Source organism: Amblyraja radiata, chromosome 30 (genome assembly GCF_010909765.2).
Source record: "Amblyraja radiata isolate CabotCenter1 chromosome 30, sAmbRad1.1.pri, whole genome shotgun sequence".
NCBI lineage: Eukaryota > Metazoa > Chordata > Chondrichthyes > Rajiformes > Rajidae > Amblyraja > Amblyraja radiata.
Window position 1 is genome coordinate 27515793 of NC_045985.1, and position 15235 is coordinate 27531027.

The 15235-nt window shown below is 52.4% G+C and overlaps 1 protein-coding gene across 1 annotated transcript in view; it reads right to left on the reverse strand.

The window, feature by feature from the left end:
* The window catches only part of LOC116990049 (nitric oxide synthase, endothelial-like), a 45263-nt gene that overhangs the window by 17032 nt on the left and 12996 nt on the right, over positions 1-15235 (reverse strand). Inside the window, exons 10-14 of the mRNA XM_033047574.1 lie at positions 15112-15228; positions 11189-11274; positions 8248-8392; positions 5825-5929; positions 613-671 (exon numbers count right to left, since the gene is read on the reverse strand). Coding sequence (XP_032903465.1) covers positions 613-671; positions 5825-5929; positions 8248-8392; positions 11189-11274; positions 15112-15228 — 512 coding nt within the window. The remainder of the gene's footprint in view (positions 1-612; positions 672-5824; positions 5930-8247; positions 8393-11188; positions 11275-15111; positions 15229-15235) is intronic.

Sequence of the window (15235 nt, forward strand, 5' to 3'; positions counted from 1 at the left end):
GGAGAGGGGTAGAGGGAGAAGGGTAGAGGGAGAAGGGGAAGAGGGAGAGGAGGAGAGCGAGATGGGGTGCAGGGAGAGGGGGGAGAGGGGGAGGGGGTGCAAGAAGAGGGAATACATGGAGAGGGGTTCATGAAGAGGGGGTAGAGTGGGTAGAGGAAGTGGGAGGAAGGAAAAGGGATAGAGGGAGAGAGTTAGTGGGGGTAAAATGATAGGGGTTAGATGGAGCGCAGATGAAGGGGTCAAGGAGAGGCGAGAGGTGGTAAAGGGAGGAGGTACAGGGAGAGGCAATGCAGGGAGATTGAGTGCAGGGAGAGGAGGAAGAGGGAGAGGGGGTGCAGGGATAGTGGGTGCATGGATACGGGGTGCAAGGACAGGGGTAGAGGGAGAGTGGGTGCCGGGAGAGGGGGGCAGGGAGAGGGGGGAAGGGAGAGGGGGTAGAAGGAGAGGGGGCAGGGAGAGGGGGTAGAAGAAGAGGGGGCAGGGAGATGGGGTAGAAGGAGAGGGGGCAAGGAGAGGAGGTAGAAGGAGAGGGGGTACAGACACCCACCACCTCACACCACGACACCTCGATGCCCAGCCCTATCCACAGCTCCGCCTGTTCCCGCCCCTCACCTGCTCTGGGACGTGGGCGAGTCCGGGTGTGTCATTGCGATCAGTAGCTCCGCGAACGCCTGCAGGACAACGGCGTCTCAGTCATTGAGTGTTACAGCGTGGAAACAGGCTCTGTGGCCCAACTAGCCCATCACCAGCCACATGTCCAAGCTACACTAATCCCACCTACCTGCGTTTGGTCCATATACCTCCAATGCTGCCCCACCCATGTACCTCTCTAACTGTTTCGTAGACGTTGGGATGGTCATTTCCTCAACTACATCCTCTGGCATCTGGTTCCATACATCCACCACCCTTTGTGTGAAATTTTACCCCTCAGATTCCAATTAAATATTTTCCCCATCAAATTAAACCTTTGTCCTCTGAGCGACTTTGTGCATCGACCCGATCTATTCCTCTTATGATTTTATACACCTCAATAAGATCATCCCTCATCCACCTGCGTTCCCAGCCTCCCAGCCTACGCAACCTGATGGTGATCTGCCTCCCTGGTGCCAAGGTCTCGGATGTGTCTCAACGCATCCAAGATATCCTGAAATCAGAGGGAGAGGAGCCTGAGGTCGTGGTACATATAGGTACCAATGACATAGGTAAAAAGATGGAAGAGGTCCTGAAGGGAGGATTTAGGGAGTTGGGAGCAGAGTTAAGGAAAAGGACCAAAAAGGTAACAATCTCAGGTTTACTGCCTGTGCCACGCGACAGTGAGAGTAGGAATGGAGCGAGGTGGAGGATAAATGCGTGGCTGAAAGACTGGTGCAGAGGGCAGGGATTCAAGTTTCTGGATCATTGGGACTTCTTTTGGGGAAGGTGGGACCTGTACAGAAAGGATGGGTTGCACTTGAACCCGAGGGGGACCAATATCCTGGCGGGGAAATTTGCAAAGGCCACTGGGGAGACTTTAAACTAGAATGGTTGGGGCGATGGACTCAGATAGAGAAAGCTAGTAGACAGAATGGGAGGCAGGAAGCAGAAAAGGGAAGCACTCGGACACAAGAGGAGAAAGAAAAAAAAGGAAATAAACAGAGAATAAGAGACGGGGGGTTTCTTAAATGTGCATATTTTAATGCTAGGGGCTTTGTAAGAAAGGTGGATGAGCTTAGAGTCTGGATAGACACCTGGAAGTATGATGTTGTGGCGATCAGTGAAACATGGTTGCAGGAGGGCTGTGATTGGAAACTAAATATTCCAGGATTTCGTTGCTTCAGATGTGATAGAATTGGAGGGGCAAGAGGTGGAGGTGTTGCATTGCTAGTCAGTGAAGATATTACAGCAGTGCTTTGGCAGGATAGATTGGAGGGCTCATCTAGGGAGGCTATTTGGGTGGAACTGAGAAGTGGGAAAGGTGTAGCAACACTTATAGGGGTGTATTATAGACCGCCAAATGGGGTACGAGAATTGGAAGAGCAAATATGTAAGGAGATAGCAGATATTAGTAGTAAGCACAAGGTAGTGATTGTGGGAGATTTCAACTTTCCACACATAGACTGGGAAACACATTCTGTAAATGGGCTGGATGGTTTGGAGTTTGTAAAATGTGTGCAGGATAGTTTTTTGCAGCAATACATAGAGGTGCCTACTAGAGGAGGGGCAGTGCTGGACCTCCTGTTAGGAAATGAGACGGGACAGGTGGCGGAGGTATGCGTTGGGGAGCACTTCGGGTTCAGTGATCACAATACCATTAGTTTCAATATAATTATGGAGAAGGTCAGAACTGGACCTAGAGTTGAGATTTTTGATTGGAGAAAGGCTAACTTTGATGAGATGCGAGATGATTTAAAAGGAGTGAACTGGGACATTTTGTTTTAAGGGAATAAGAGTAAACCCAGCAATTATAGACCTGTTAGTTTGACTTCAGTGGTGGGCAAATTAATGGAAAAGATACTTAGAGATAATATATATAAGCATCTGGATAAACAGGGTCTGATTAGGAACAGTCAACATGGATTTGTGCCTGGAAGGTCACGTTTGACTAATCTTCTTGAATTATTTGAAGAGGTGACTAGGGAAATTGACGAAGGTAAAGCAGTGGATGTTGTCTTTATGGACTTTAGTAAAGCCTTTGACAAGGTTCCTCATGGAAGGTTGGTTAAGAAGGTTCAACTGTTGGGTATAAATGCAGGAATAGCAAGATGGATTCAACAGTGGCTGAATGGGAGAAGCCAGAGGGGAATGGTGGATGGCTGTTTGTCGGGCTGGAGGCAAGTGACTAGTGGGGTGCCTCAGGGATCTGTGTTGGGTCCTTTGTTGTTTGTCATGTACATCAATGATCTGGATGAAGGTGTGGTAAATTGGATTAGTAAGTATGCAGATGATACCAAGATAGGGGGTGTTGTGGATAATGAAGAGGATTTCCAAAGTCTACAGAGTGATTTAGGCCATTTGGAAAAATGGGCTGAAAGATGGCAGATGGAGTTTAATGCTGATAAATGTGAGGTGCTACACCTTGGCAGGACAAATCAAAATAGGACGGACATGGTAAATGGTAGGGAATTGAAGAATACAGTTGAACAGAGGGATCTGGGAATAACCGTGCATAGTTCCTTGAAGGTGGAATCCCATATAGATAGGGTGGTAAAGAAAGCTTTTGGTATGCTAGCCTTTATGAATCAGAGCATTGAGTATAGAAGCTGGGATGTAATGTTAAAATTGTACAAGGCATTGGTGAGACCAAATCTGGAGTATGGTGTACAATTTTGGTCGCCCAATTATAGGAAGGATGTCAACAAAATAGAGAGAGTACAGAGGAGATTTACTAGAATGTTGCCTGGGTTTCAACAACTAAGTTACAGAGATAGGTTGAATAAGTTAGGACTTTATTCTCTGGAGCGCAGAAGGTTAAGGGGGGACTTGATAGAGGTCTTTAAAATGATGAGAGGGATAGGCAGAGTTGATGTGGACAAGCTTTTCCCTTTGAGAATAGGGAAGATTCAAACAAGAGGACATCACTTCAGAATTAAGGAACAGAAGTTTAGGGGTAACATGAGGGGGAACTTCTTTACTCAGAGAGTGGTAGCGGTGTGGAATGAGCTTCCAGTGGAAGTGGTGGAGGCAGTTTCGTTGGTATAATTTAAAAATAAATTGGATAGGCATATGGATGAGAAGGGAATGGAGGGTTATGGTATGAGTGCAGGCAGGTGGGACTAAGGGGAAAAAGTTGTTCGGCACGGACTTGTAGGGCCGAGATGGCCTGTTTCCGTGCTGTAATTGTTATATGGTTATATGGTTAACCTCTTCCTGTTGCTCAGACCCTCAATTCCTGGCAACTGCCTCGCAAGTCTTCTCTGTACCCTTTCAGGCTTGACAACTTCTTTCTTATAACATGTGGTCGAGAACTGAACATAGTACTCTAATTGCGGCCTCGTCGACGCCTTACACAACTGCAACATGGCCTCCCAACTTCTATATTAAATACACTGACTGATGAAGGCCAATGTGCCTACAACACTCCCTGAACCCGACCATTCACTTTGTAGGTCCTGCCCATGTTAGACTTCCCAAATTGCAGCACTTCACATTTCACAACCATCTTCACTGTCTGCAAAACCCTCTGCTTCCTTCCATGAAGCCAAATTTCTATCCATGCAGCTATCTCACCATGGATCCCATGCGATCTAACCTTCCAGAGCAGCCGACCATGCGGCACCTTGTCGAATGTCCATGCATACGACGTCTACAGCTCTGCCATCATGGATCTTTTTGGTCACGTCTTCAAAAAACGCAATCAGATTTGTGAGACATGACCTCCCATGTACAAAACCATGCTGATTATCCCTTGTCCATCCAAGTGCCTGTGTTTCCAATTCCTCTGAATACTCTCCAGCAAATTTCCAACGGATACTTCATGGCTTATTCCCTGCAGCCCTTCTTGAATAGAGGCACAACATTTCCCACACTCCAGTCTTCCGGCACCTCTGTTGTATTTAAAGACGATTCTTAAATTTAGACCAGGGCGCCCTCAATGACCTCGAACATATCTGATAAAATCTGCTACATGTTTCCCTTGTGACCCTTACCCGTACCCCCACCCCAAGCAGCCCCCCCCCCCCCCCCCCCCCCCTTCCCAGACCCAGGGCAGCTCTGTCCTTCTCAACTCCCCCTCCCCCACCCGGCACATTTGTTCCCCACTCTCCCCCTCCCAGGCAGCTCTATCCCCCACACCCCATACCCAGCCCCCGGACACCAGTCGCAGCCCCCTCCCCCCTCTCCACCACCCCGCCTCCCCCCCCCTATCCCATCCATTCTTGAGCGCCTCTGTCCCCATTCCCCGCAAGCCCCACCTCATGTGAGGCCCTGAGGTCTCACGGAGCCAGACCCTTCCTCCACTCCCCCATCCCCACCGCCCCTCCCTCCCCTCACTCCAGCCATTCCACCTCACCCCCGCCTCCCATGCCTTCGTTCCGCTTCCTCCACTCCCCTCACCTCCATCCCCTCCAGCCTCCCTCACCTCCCTCCCACCAGCTCCCCTCCCCTCCCTTCCCCATTCATCTCTCCTCCTTACTACACCCCCCCCCCCCCCCCCTCCTCTCCCCCCCCCCCCCCCCCCCCCCCCCCCCCCCCTCCAGCTCGGAACGTCCCTCCACCCTGTTGGTTAGCCCTGTCTGTTCTCAGAGATTGCGGTGATCGCACAGACAGACGGGTGGGTCGGGAGGGAGACTGTTTTCTTTGATGGGGGAGGGGAGCCGTCCCATAGATGTAGTGATGGGACGGGACGGGAGGTGGGGGTTGTAGGGGCCCGTCGCACAGACAGATGGTTAGGGGAGGGTACCTCTCTGTTCTCGGGGAGGGTTCTGTTTGACAGACGGACGGGGCAGGTCATGTTGGGGACAGTCCCTCTCTGTTCAGGGGGGGGGGGGCATCCTTCAGACGGACGGTTTGGCAGGGAATGGATCGGAGGATGTCGGTGGGGGGGTACAATCGTTCAGTGTATGATGGGGAGCGCAGGTGCGGACGGGTCGGCGTGGTTCGCGGGGGGGAGGGGGGGATAGCTCTATGTTCTCGGTGTGGAGGAAAGAGGAGTGGGTGGCATGGATGGAATGGTCTGGGCATGTGAGGGGGTTAACACTTTTTATCGGCGGGCGGGAAGGGGGGGATATACCTGGGCGCAGGGACGAGCCGGGCGGATCGGATGGGTTACCTCTACATTCTCGAGCGGGCGAGGGGGGAAACAGACGGGCGGGTTGGGGTCGGGGGATAGTCGCAGTGGGGTCCTTACCTCCCCATTCTCGGGGGGGTCTCCATTGCCGAAAGTGCTCGCCACCACCAGCAGCAAAGTCTCGTGCTCCAGGTTAGCGATGTCATACTCATCCATACGCTGAACCTACGGGGGGGGGGGGAGGCGAGTGAGTGAGGAGGGGGTAGGAGAGGGGGAGAGAAGGAGATGGAGAGGGAAAAGGGGGAGAGGGAGAGGGATGGGGAGAGAGGAGAAGGGGGAGATGGGGAGCGGGAAAGAGGGAGAGGGGGAGAGAGGGCAGGGAAGGAGATGGGGAGAGGGCCGCGAGAGGGAGAGGGGGGAGGGGGATGGAGAGTGGGAGAGGAAAGAAAGGATTGAGATGGGGTGAGGAAGGAGAGGGGGAGAGGGGCGAAGGTGGGAAAAGGGGGGCGATGGGGAGAAGAGAATGGAGTGAGAGGGAGGGAGAAGGGGGGGGGAGGAGGGGTGAAAGGGGGCGTGAGGGCGAGGGCGAGAGGGGAGAGGGGAGGGGGAGAATGCGGGCGGAAGGGGGAAAAGGGGAGAGAAGAGAGAGGAGAGATTGGGAGAGGGGAAGCGGAAGGTCAATAGAGGGTAGACAGGAAGGGATGATTGAGGGATGGGGTCGGGGAGAGTGGGTGGAGGGGGGGAGTGAGAGGGGAGGGGGGTAGGGAGGGAGGAGGTGTAGCAATGAGGGAGTGAGCGCGTAGAGAGTGAGATAGGTGAGGGGGTGGGAGAGTGGAGAGAGGAGGTGGGGGAGAGTAAGGGGGAGGGTTGGAGAGAGGTGAGAGATGGGAGAGGGGTGAGAGGGGGTTGACGGGGCGAAGGGATAGAGAAGAGGGGTGAGAGACGGGAAGCGAGGGGTAAGGGTCGTGGGTAGAGGGATGAGAAAGAGGGTGGAGGGGAAAGGGGTGAGGAGATGTAAGAGGGGGAGGAGAGAGGGGGAGGGGAGGTAGAGAGGTGTGAGAGTAAGGAGAGTGGGGGGGGGGAGATGAGTGAGAGAGGGAGACAGTTACACCCCGCTACCCGTCCCCCTTCCCCCAGCCTCGGCTCACTCCTCCCTGTCCCCACCTCAACTCACCGCCCCTCTCCCCAGTGTGTGGAAGACACGGACATACATCTCCACTTTCCACGCCTTTACCCGAACTCCATGTACCCCCTCGTAAACCGCATCTTACGGCATCACCACACACTGTATACATACGTGTGCACGCCCAACATATACCCAACACGCATCTAACTCAGACCACTGATCCACACTAACACAGGACTGTATTCTGTCAATATACACCCAAACACAGGCCATACAATCAATACATAGAAACATAGAAACATAGAAACATAGAAAATAGGTGCAGGAGTAGGCCATTCGGCCCTTCGAGACTGCACCGCCATTCAATATGATCATGGCTGATCATCCAACTCAGTATCATGTACCTGCCTTCTCTCCAACATCGGGAACAATCTTCCTGCATCTAGCCTGTCCAACCCCTTAAGAATTTTGTAAGTTTCTATAGGACCCTCAATCTTCTAAATTCTAGCGAGTATCCAGTCTAATACACATCCAAACATGGACCATGCACAGTAAGCACACACCCACATACCGTGCACAAGGCACACACGCCCACGTACGGCCTTTGCAGAGCCCACGCACACCTAAACATTGACATGACACAATAAACACACACACAAATATAAGCTTATACTGCAAACACACACCAAATACGGAGCATACGCAATCCACACGCACCCAATTACGGATCGACACATTGTAACATGTACGCAAAGACAGACTTTACACGGTCCAACACGCAGCACGCGCACAGCACATAGACAGTCCAACACGCACCCAACACACCCCGTACACAGCACATACACAGTCCAACACGCACCCAACACACCCCGTACACATCACATACACAGTCCAACACGCACCCAACACACCCCGTACACAGCACATACACAATCCAACACGCACCCAACACACCCCGTGCACAGCACATACACAATCCAACCCGCACCCAACACACCCCGTACACAGCACATACACAGTCCAACACGCACCCAACACACCCCGTACACAGCACATACACAGTCCAACACGCACCCAACACACCCCGTACACAGCACATACACAGTCCAACACGCACCCAACACACCCCGTACACAGCACATACACAGTCCAACACGCACCCAACACATACACAGTCCAACACGCACCCAACGCAGCCCGTACACAGCACATAGTCAGTCCAACACGCACCCAAGTGCCATACACAGTCCAACATGCAAACAACACAGACCTTACACAGTCCATGCCTCACCCAACACGGGCCATACACAGTCCAACACAGACCCAACACAGTCCGTACATAATCCAACAAGTCTTACATAGTCCAAAAGGTAACCGCTTGCCCGCCGGCGGGCACGTCTGCCCGTTGGGCGCTCACCTTGGGGTTGAAGGTGGTGCTGAAGAGGGTGCAGAGTTTTTGCGCCAGGGTCTGCGCTCGGCCCGTCTCGGTGGCGTACAAGATGGTCACCCTCACCCTGCGGGCCAACGCCTGCACCATCAGCGCGCTGGAGAACTCCACCGCCCTGGCGAGAAAGGGAGATGGAGTGGGTGGGAGTGGTAACCGCCCCGCGGTGGCGGTAGATACAGGGTGAAAGAGACATCCTTACTAGATGGCGCGGCCGGGTGCAGTCGCCGTCGTGCTAGCTCCGCGGAAACACTCGAGCACTAACAACGTACGGCCGGGAAACTCTCGTTAAACTAAACTTTAATGTAACCGAAGACGTTTAAAAACGTTGATAAGAAGGAACTGCAGATGCTGGAAAATCGAAGGTAGAAAATCAGACCACGCTGCCATTTTCCTGCTGCCGGAGTATAAACAGAGGATAGTACGGGACGCGGCAGTGACGAGGGGTATAAAACGGTTGTCCGACCAGCCAGAGGCCATGCTGCAAATGCACTGACAGATGTCGATTGGAATATGTTCCAAGCAAGTTCCAGTGAAGTCAATGAGTTCGCGGAAGCGGTCACGGACTTCATTGCAACAATAGCCAATAACAATCGGCCCCACGGTAAGGGTTAGCATCTTTCCTAATCAAAAACCCTGGGTGGACAGGTCCATTCGTGTTGCCTGGAATGCTCGCACCGCTGCTTACAACTCTGGCCTGGCATCCAGAAATATGGACGTCGACAAGGTAGAGTCCTACCGACTGCGAAGGGCGGTGAAGGACGCAAAAAGGAGGTACAGGGACAAGATGGAGTCGCAGATGGAGCAGCAAGACAGAAGCCATTGGCAGGGGCTGCGGACTATAACTATCTACGGGAGCTGCCACTCTCAACCGGAAGTGCCTGCACCTCCCTAGCCGATGACCTGAACTCGTTCTACGCATGTTTCGAGACGGGCATCACCCCTAGCTATCCGGCTAACGACACCGCCAGCGCGCTGGCTAACGAGCTGGAGGGAGGTCCACCGCTGGGGATGTATACACATTCTCGTTGGCCGAGCACGACGCGAGGAGGGCTCTGACACGTGTGAATCCGAGGAAAGCTGTAGGCCCAGATGGCATCTCTGGGGGTGGGGGGGGGTACTTAAGTATTGTGCTACTCAGCTAGCTCCGGTCCGTGGTCCCTGCCTGCTTCAAAATATCCATCATTGTACCGGTACCAAAGAATGCCTCTCTAGCCTGTCTGAATGATTACCGAGCGGTGGCCCTTACCTCGGTAGTCATGAAATGCTTTGAGATGCTGGTGAAGAAACACATCTGCGCCTTCCTCCCTCGCAACATGGACCCGCTACAATTCGCATACCGTCCGAACAGATCCACGGACGATGCGGTCACCCAGGTTCTGCACACCGCTCTCTCTCATCTTGACAGCCAGAACCCCCCTTCTGTGAGGATGCTGTTCATTGACTACAGTTCAGCCTTCAACACGATAGTCCCCACAGACTTGCTGAGAAGCTGCTGGAACTGGGGCTCAACACCACCCCTGTGTGCCTGGACCCTGGACTTTCTCACCCCCCCCCCCCCCCCCGCCCCCCCCCCCCCCCCCCCCCCCCCCGTTGCAGGAACCATACATCAGAAGGTGCAGATCCAGAACCAGCAAAATTATGGGGGACCCCCTTCCACCCCAGCAACGGACTGTTCCAGCTGCTACGGTCAGGCAAACGCCTCCGCTGTCATGCTATGAAAACAGAGAGGATGAGACGGGATTTCCTCCCACAGGCCATTACGACTGTAAACTCTGAACTCACCAGCGACTAACTTACTGCACCAAACTACGGTTGTGTTGTGTCTTTTTAAAATTGCTGTTTTTTTTCTCATCAATATGTAATTACTGATTCTATTTTATTCTGTTTTGCAGTTTTTGCACAATCCGCAGGCATTGCCACTTTCCATTTCACTGCACACCTTGTGTGTGTATGTGACAAATAAACTTGACTTGACATGGGGGGGCGTGGGGGGGGGGGGGGGAGACGGGATGAATAGTCCCGGGCACCGTTACAGGGGTGCGGGTAGAGACGGGTGTAAGTGAGATGGGGGCATACTCATGAGATGGGCGGGACGAGAGGGGAGGGCCCGAGGGCGGGGGGAGAATGGGCCATGGGGACCAGTCGAAGTGGGGGGAGGGAGATGGGGGCGAGTGGGATGGGGTGCACGAACCTGGGGGGTCGAGCATGGGTAGAGCACAGAGGGGGTGAGTAAGCGGAGTTAAACACAGTGGTAGAGGGTGAGATCCAGTGCCTGTTGTGTGCTGGGTGGCATCAGAATGTTGAAGGTCGTTTCCAACCACAGGCGCCGGGCGGGGTCGAACGGAAAGAGGAGAGGAAACAGGTGAGAGGGGAGAGGGAAGAGGGGAGAGGGGAGAGGGGAGAGGGGAGATGGGAGCGGCGACAGGAGAGGTGCAAGGGACTGGCGGCGGGGTGACGATGGACAGGGGTGGAGGCGAGGGGAGAAGTCCCGGCTCACACCGTTGAGGTTGGGTGGGGACCGATAATGGGGCGTCTGACATTCAGGGGGTGTCAATCCCTGCGATGTCACGGCCCATCGAGCCCAGAACCGACAGACCGCCCACCGCCCCGCCCCCTCCCTCACACCATCATATGTCGCTCCCCCGTCCCCCCAATCCCAGCCCCGCCCGCCAACACCTCACACGGACCCTATCCCGATCCCGTCTCCAAGGTCCCGGACTAGGTCTCCACTTCCGCCAGACATTCACAACCCCTAACTACAACAAGTCATTACCCCTCCACACCTGATACCTAGCTTCCTCCGACCTCCTGATGCCTCACACTCCCCCCCCCCCCCCCCACACCCTCAACCACCACCACGACCACCCCCCCCCCCCCCCCCCCTAACCCCGATCCCCAAACCCGTGCTGACCTGGCGAGCTGCCTGAAGCCGATGGTCCTGCGTTTGCCCAACATCTCCTCCCGGGCTCGCCACTCCGGGGTCTTCCACGGATCCATCTGTGGGCGAACCACACGTGTGTTGATGCCAGAGGAACCGCGATCGCTACTGTGTGCGCCAGTGAACTACGACCGCAAGTGTGGGCGCAAGTGGGAACGGGAGCGGCAGTATGGGCACGAGTGAACTGCGTCCGCCATTGTGGGCGCCAGTGGCAGCGGTAGCGCCAGTGTGGGCGCAAGTGCGAACGGGAGCGGCAGTGTGGGAGCCCGTGCAACTGTCAACCAGAAGCGGATCAACAGTTTGGGCGCCAGTGGAGCGGGTTCCACCAGTATGGGTGCCAGTGGAGCAGACCACGCCAGTGTAGGGGTCAGTGGAGCAGGGAACGTCAGTGACGGAGGAACAAAGGGGAGCCGATAGGAAGTGACCAGGGTGAGGGTTTAGTGGGAAGGGGTCACAGGGCGAGCGGGTCCTGGGGCCAGAGACTTACTTGGTAGCGGAAGGCGGGCGAGAGGTTATAGACACTGGACAATAGACAATAGGTGCAGGAGTAGGCCATTCGACTCTTCGAGGCAGCACCGCCATTCAATGTGATCATGGCTGATCATCCCCAATCAGTACCCCGTTCCTGCCTTCTCCCCATATCCCCTGACTCCGCTATTTTTGGAGCCCGATCGAGCTCCCTCTTGAAAGTATCTAGAGAACCTGCTTCCACGGCCATCTGGGGCAGAAAATTCCACTGACAACGTGTTTCCTCATCCCCGGTTTAAATGGATTACCCCTTATTCTTAAACTGTATCCCCCGGTTCTGGACTCCCCCAAAACGGGGAACACGTTTCCTGCCTCTCCCTCAAGAATCTTATGTTTCAATATGATGCCCTCTCATCCTTCAAAATGTCAGCGTATACAAGCCCAGCCGCTCCATTCCCTCAGCATATGACAGTCCCGCCATCCCGTGAATTAACCTTGTGAATTAACCTTGTGACCAAAACTGCACACAATACTCCAGGTGTGGTCTCATTAGGGCTCTGTACAATTGCAGAAGGACCTATTTGCTCCTATATGCAACTTCTCTTGTTATAACCATATAACAATTACAGCACGGAAACAGGCCATCTCGACCCTTCTAGTCCGTGCCGAACACGTATTCTCCCCTAGTCCCATATACCTGCGCTCAGACCATAACCCTCCATTCCTTTCCCGTCCATATAACTATCCAATTTATTTTTAAATGATAAAAACGAACCTGCCTCCACCACCTTCACTGGAAGCTCATTCCACACAGCCACCTTGTTTGAGTCTTCCCTACTCTCAGTGGGAAAAGCTTATCCACGTCAACTCTGTCTATCCCTCTCATCAAGTCCACCCTTAACCTTCTGCGCTCCAAAGAATAAAGCCCTAACTTGTTCAACCTTTCTCTGTAACTTAGTTGCTGAAACCCAGGCAACATTCCAGTAAATGTCCTCTGTACTCTCTCTATTTTGTTGACATCCTTCCTATAATTAGGCGACCAAAATTGTACACCATACTCCAGAATTGGCCTCACCAATGCCTTGTACAATTTTAATTTTACATCCCAACTTCTATATTAAATGCTCTGATTTATAAAGGCCAGCACACCAAAAGCTTTCTTTACCACCCTATCTACATGAGGTTCCACTTTCAGGGAACTGTGCACAATTATTCCCAGATCCCTCTGTTCACCTGCATTCTTCAATTCCCTACCATTTACCATGTACGTCCTATTTTGATTTGTCCTGCCAAGATGTAGCACCTCACACTTATCAGCATTAAGCTCCATCTGCCATCTTTCAGCCCACTCTTCCAACTGGCATAAATTTCTCTGTAGACTTTGAAAATCTACTTCATTATCCGCAACCCCACCTATCTTAGTATCATCTGCATACTTACTAATCCAATTTACCACACCATCATCCAGATCATTGATGTACATGACAAACAACAGTGGACCCAACACCGATCCCTGTGGCACCCCACTAGTCACTGGCCTCCAAACTGATAAACAACCATCCACCATTACTCTCTGGCATCTCCCATTCAGCCACTGTTGAATCCATCTTGCTACTGCACCATTAATACCCAACCATTGAAACTTCTTAACCAACCTTCCGTTATGATGGCCAACATGTCATTCGCTTTCTGCACTGCCTGCTCTACCTGCATGCTTACTTTCATTGACTGATGAACAACGTTCCCCAGATCCCGATCTACTTCCCCTTTTCCCAACTTGGTTCTGGACACCCCCAACATCGGGAGCATGTTTCCTGCCTCTAACATGTCCAAACCAGTAACAATCCTATATGTTTCAATGAGATACCCTCTCATCCTTCTAAACTCCGGAGTGTACAAGCCCAGTTACTCAATTCTCTCAGCATATGACAGACCCACCATCCCGGGAATTAACATTGTAAACCTACGCTGCACTCCCTCAAAAGCAAGAATGTCCTTCCTCAAATTAGGGGACCAATACTGCACACAATACTCCAGGTGTGGTCTCACTAGGGCTCTGTGCAACTGCAGAAGGACCTCTTTGCTCTACTTCCCCGCAACCATCAGGCTATTAAACTTGGCCGGACAAAACTCTGAACATTAATAGCCCATTATCTGTTATTTGCACTTTATCAGTTTATTTATTTCATGTGTGTATATATTTATATAATGGTATATGGACACACTGATCTGTTCTGTAGTCATGCCTACTATGTTCTGTGTGCTGAAGCAAAGCAAGAATTTCATTGGCCTATCAGGGACACATGACAATAAACTCACTTGAACTTGAACTATTCGATTCCTCTTGTTATAAAGACCAATTTATAAGGCCGCTTTCTTCACTGTCTGCTGAACCTGCATGCTTACTTTCATAGACTGATGAACAAGAACCCCCCAGATCCCGTTGTACTTCCCCTTTTCCCAACTTGACGCCATTTAGATAATAACCTGCCTTCCAGTTTTTGCTTCCGAAGTGGATTACCTCACATTTATCCACATTAAACGGCATCTCCATGCATCTGTCCACTCACCCAACCTGTCCAAGTCGCCCTGCATTCTCATAGCATCCTATTCACAGTTCACACTGCCACCCAACTTTGTGTAATCTGCAAATTTGCTAATGTTACTTGTAATCGCTTCATCTAAATCAATAATATATATAGCAAATAGCTACGATCCCAGCACCGAGCCTTGCGGTACCCCACTATTCACTGCCTGCCATTCTAAAAGGGACCCGTTAATCCATACTCTTTGTTTCCTGTCTGCCAACCACTTCTCTATCCATGTCAGCACTCTACCCAGAATACCGTGCACCCTGATTTTGCCCACTAATCTCCTATGTGGGGCCTTTTCAAATGCTTTCTGAAAGTCCAGGTACACTACATCCACTGGCTCTCCCTTGTCCATTTTCCTAGTTACATCCTCAGAAAATTCCAGAAGATTAGTCAAGCATGACTTCGTAAATCCATACTGTTACTGCTATCCAAATGTACCGCTATTTCATCTTTTATGATTTACTCCAGCATCTTCCCCACCACCGATGTCAGGCTAACTGGTCTAATATTCCCTGTTTTCTCTCTCCCGCCTTTCTTTAAAAAAATGTGGGATAACATTAGCTATCCTCCAAACCACAAGAGCTGGTCCTGAATCTATAGAACATTGGAAAATTATCATCAATACGTTGTAGTTGAGTGGGGGCCGAGGGTCGTGGATCAGGGCTGAATTTCGGGGTTCGGGTTAGGAGCCCTACCTGGTATCGGAAGGCGGGCGAGAGGCTTTAGTTGAGTTGTTGCGGGGGTCGTGGTTCAGGGCTCAGGGCCGGACGTCAGGGACCAGGGCCTGGGTCGTGGGTCAGGGCTGAAGTTCGGGATTCGGGTTCGGGGCCCTACCAGGTAGCGGAAGGCGGGCGTGAGGCTGTAGTTGAGCATCTCCTGGTGGTAGAGTGGGGTAAGGCTGCCGGAGATGGGGGGCTGCACCCAGACCCAGTCGGTGGGACAGCCGCCCCTCACCCGG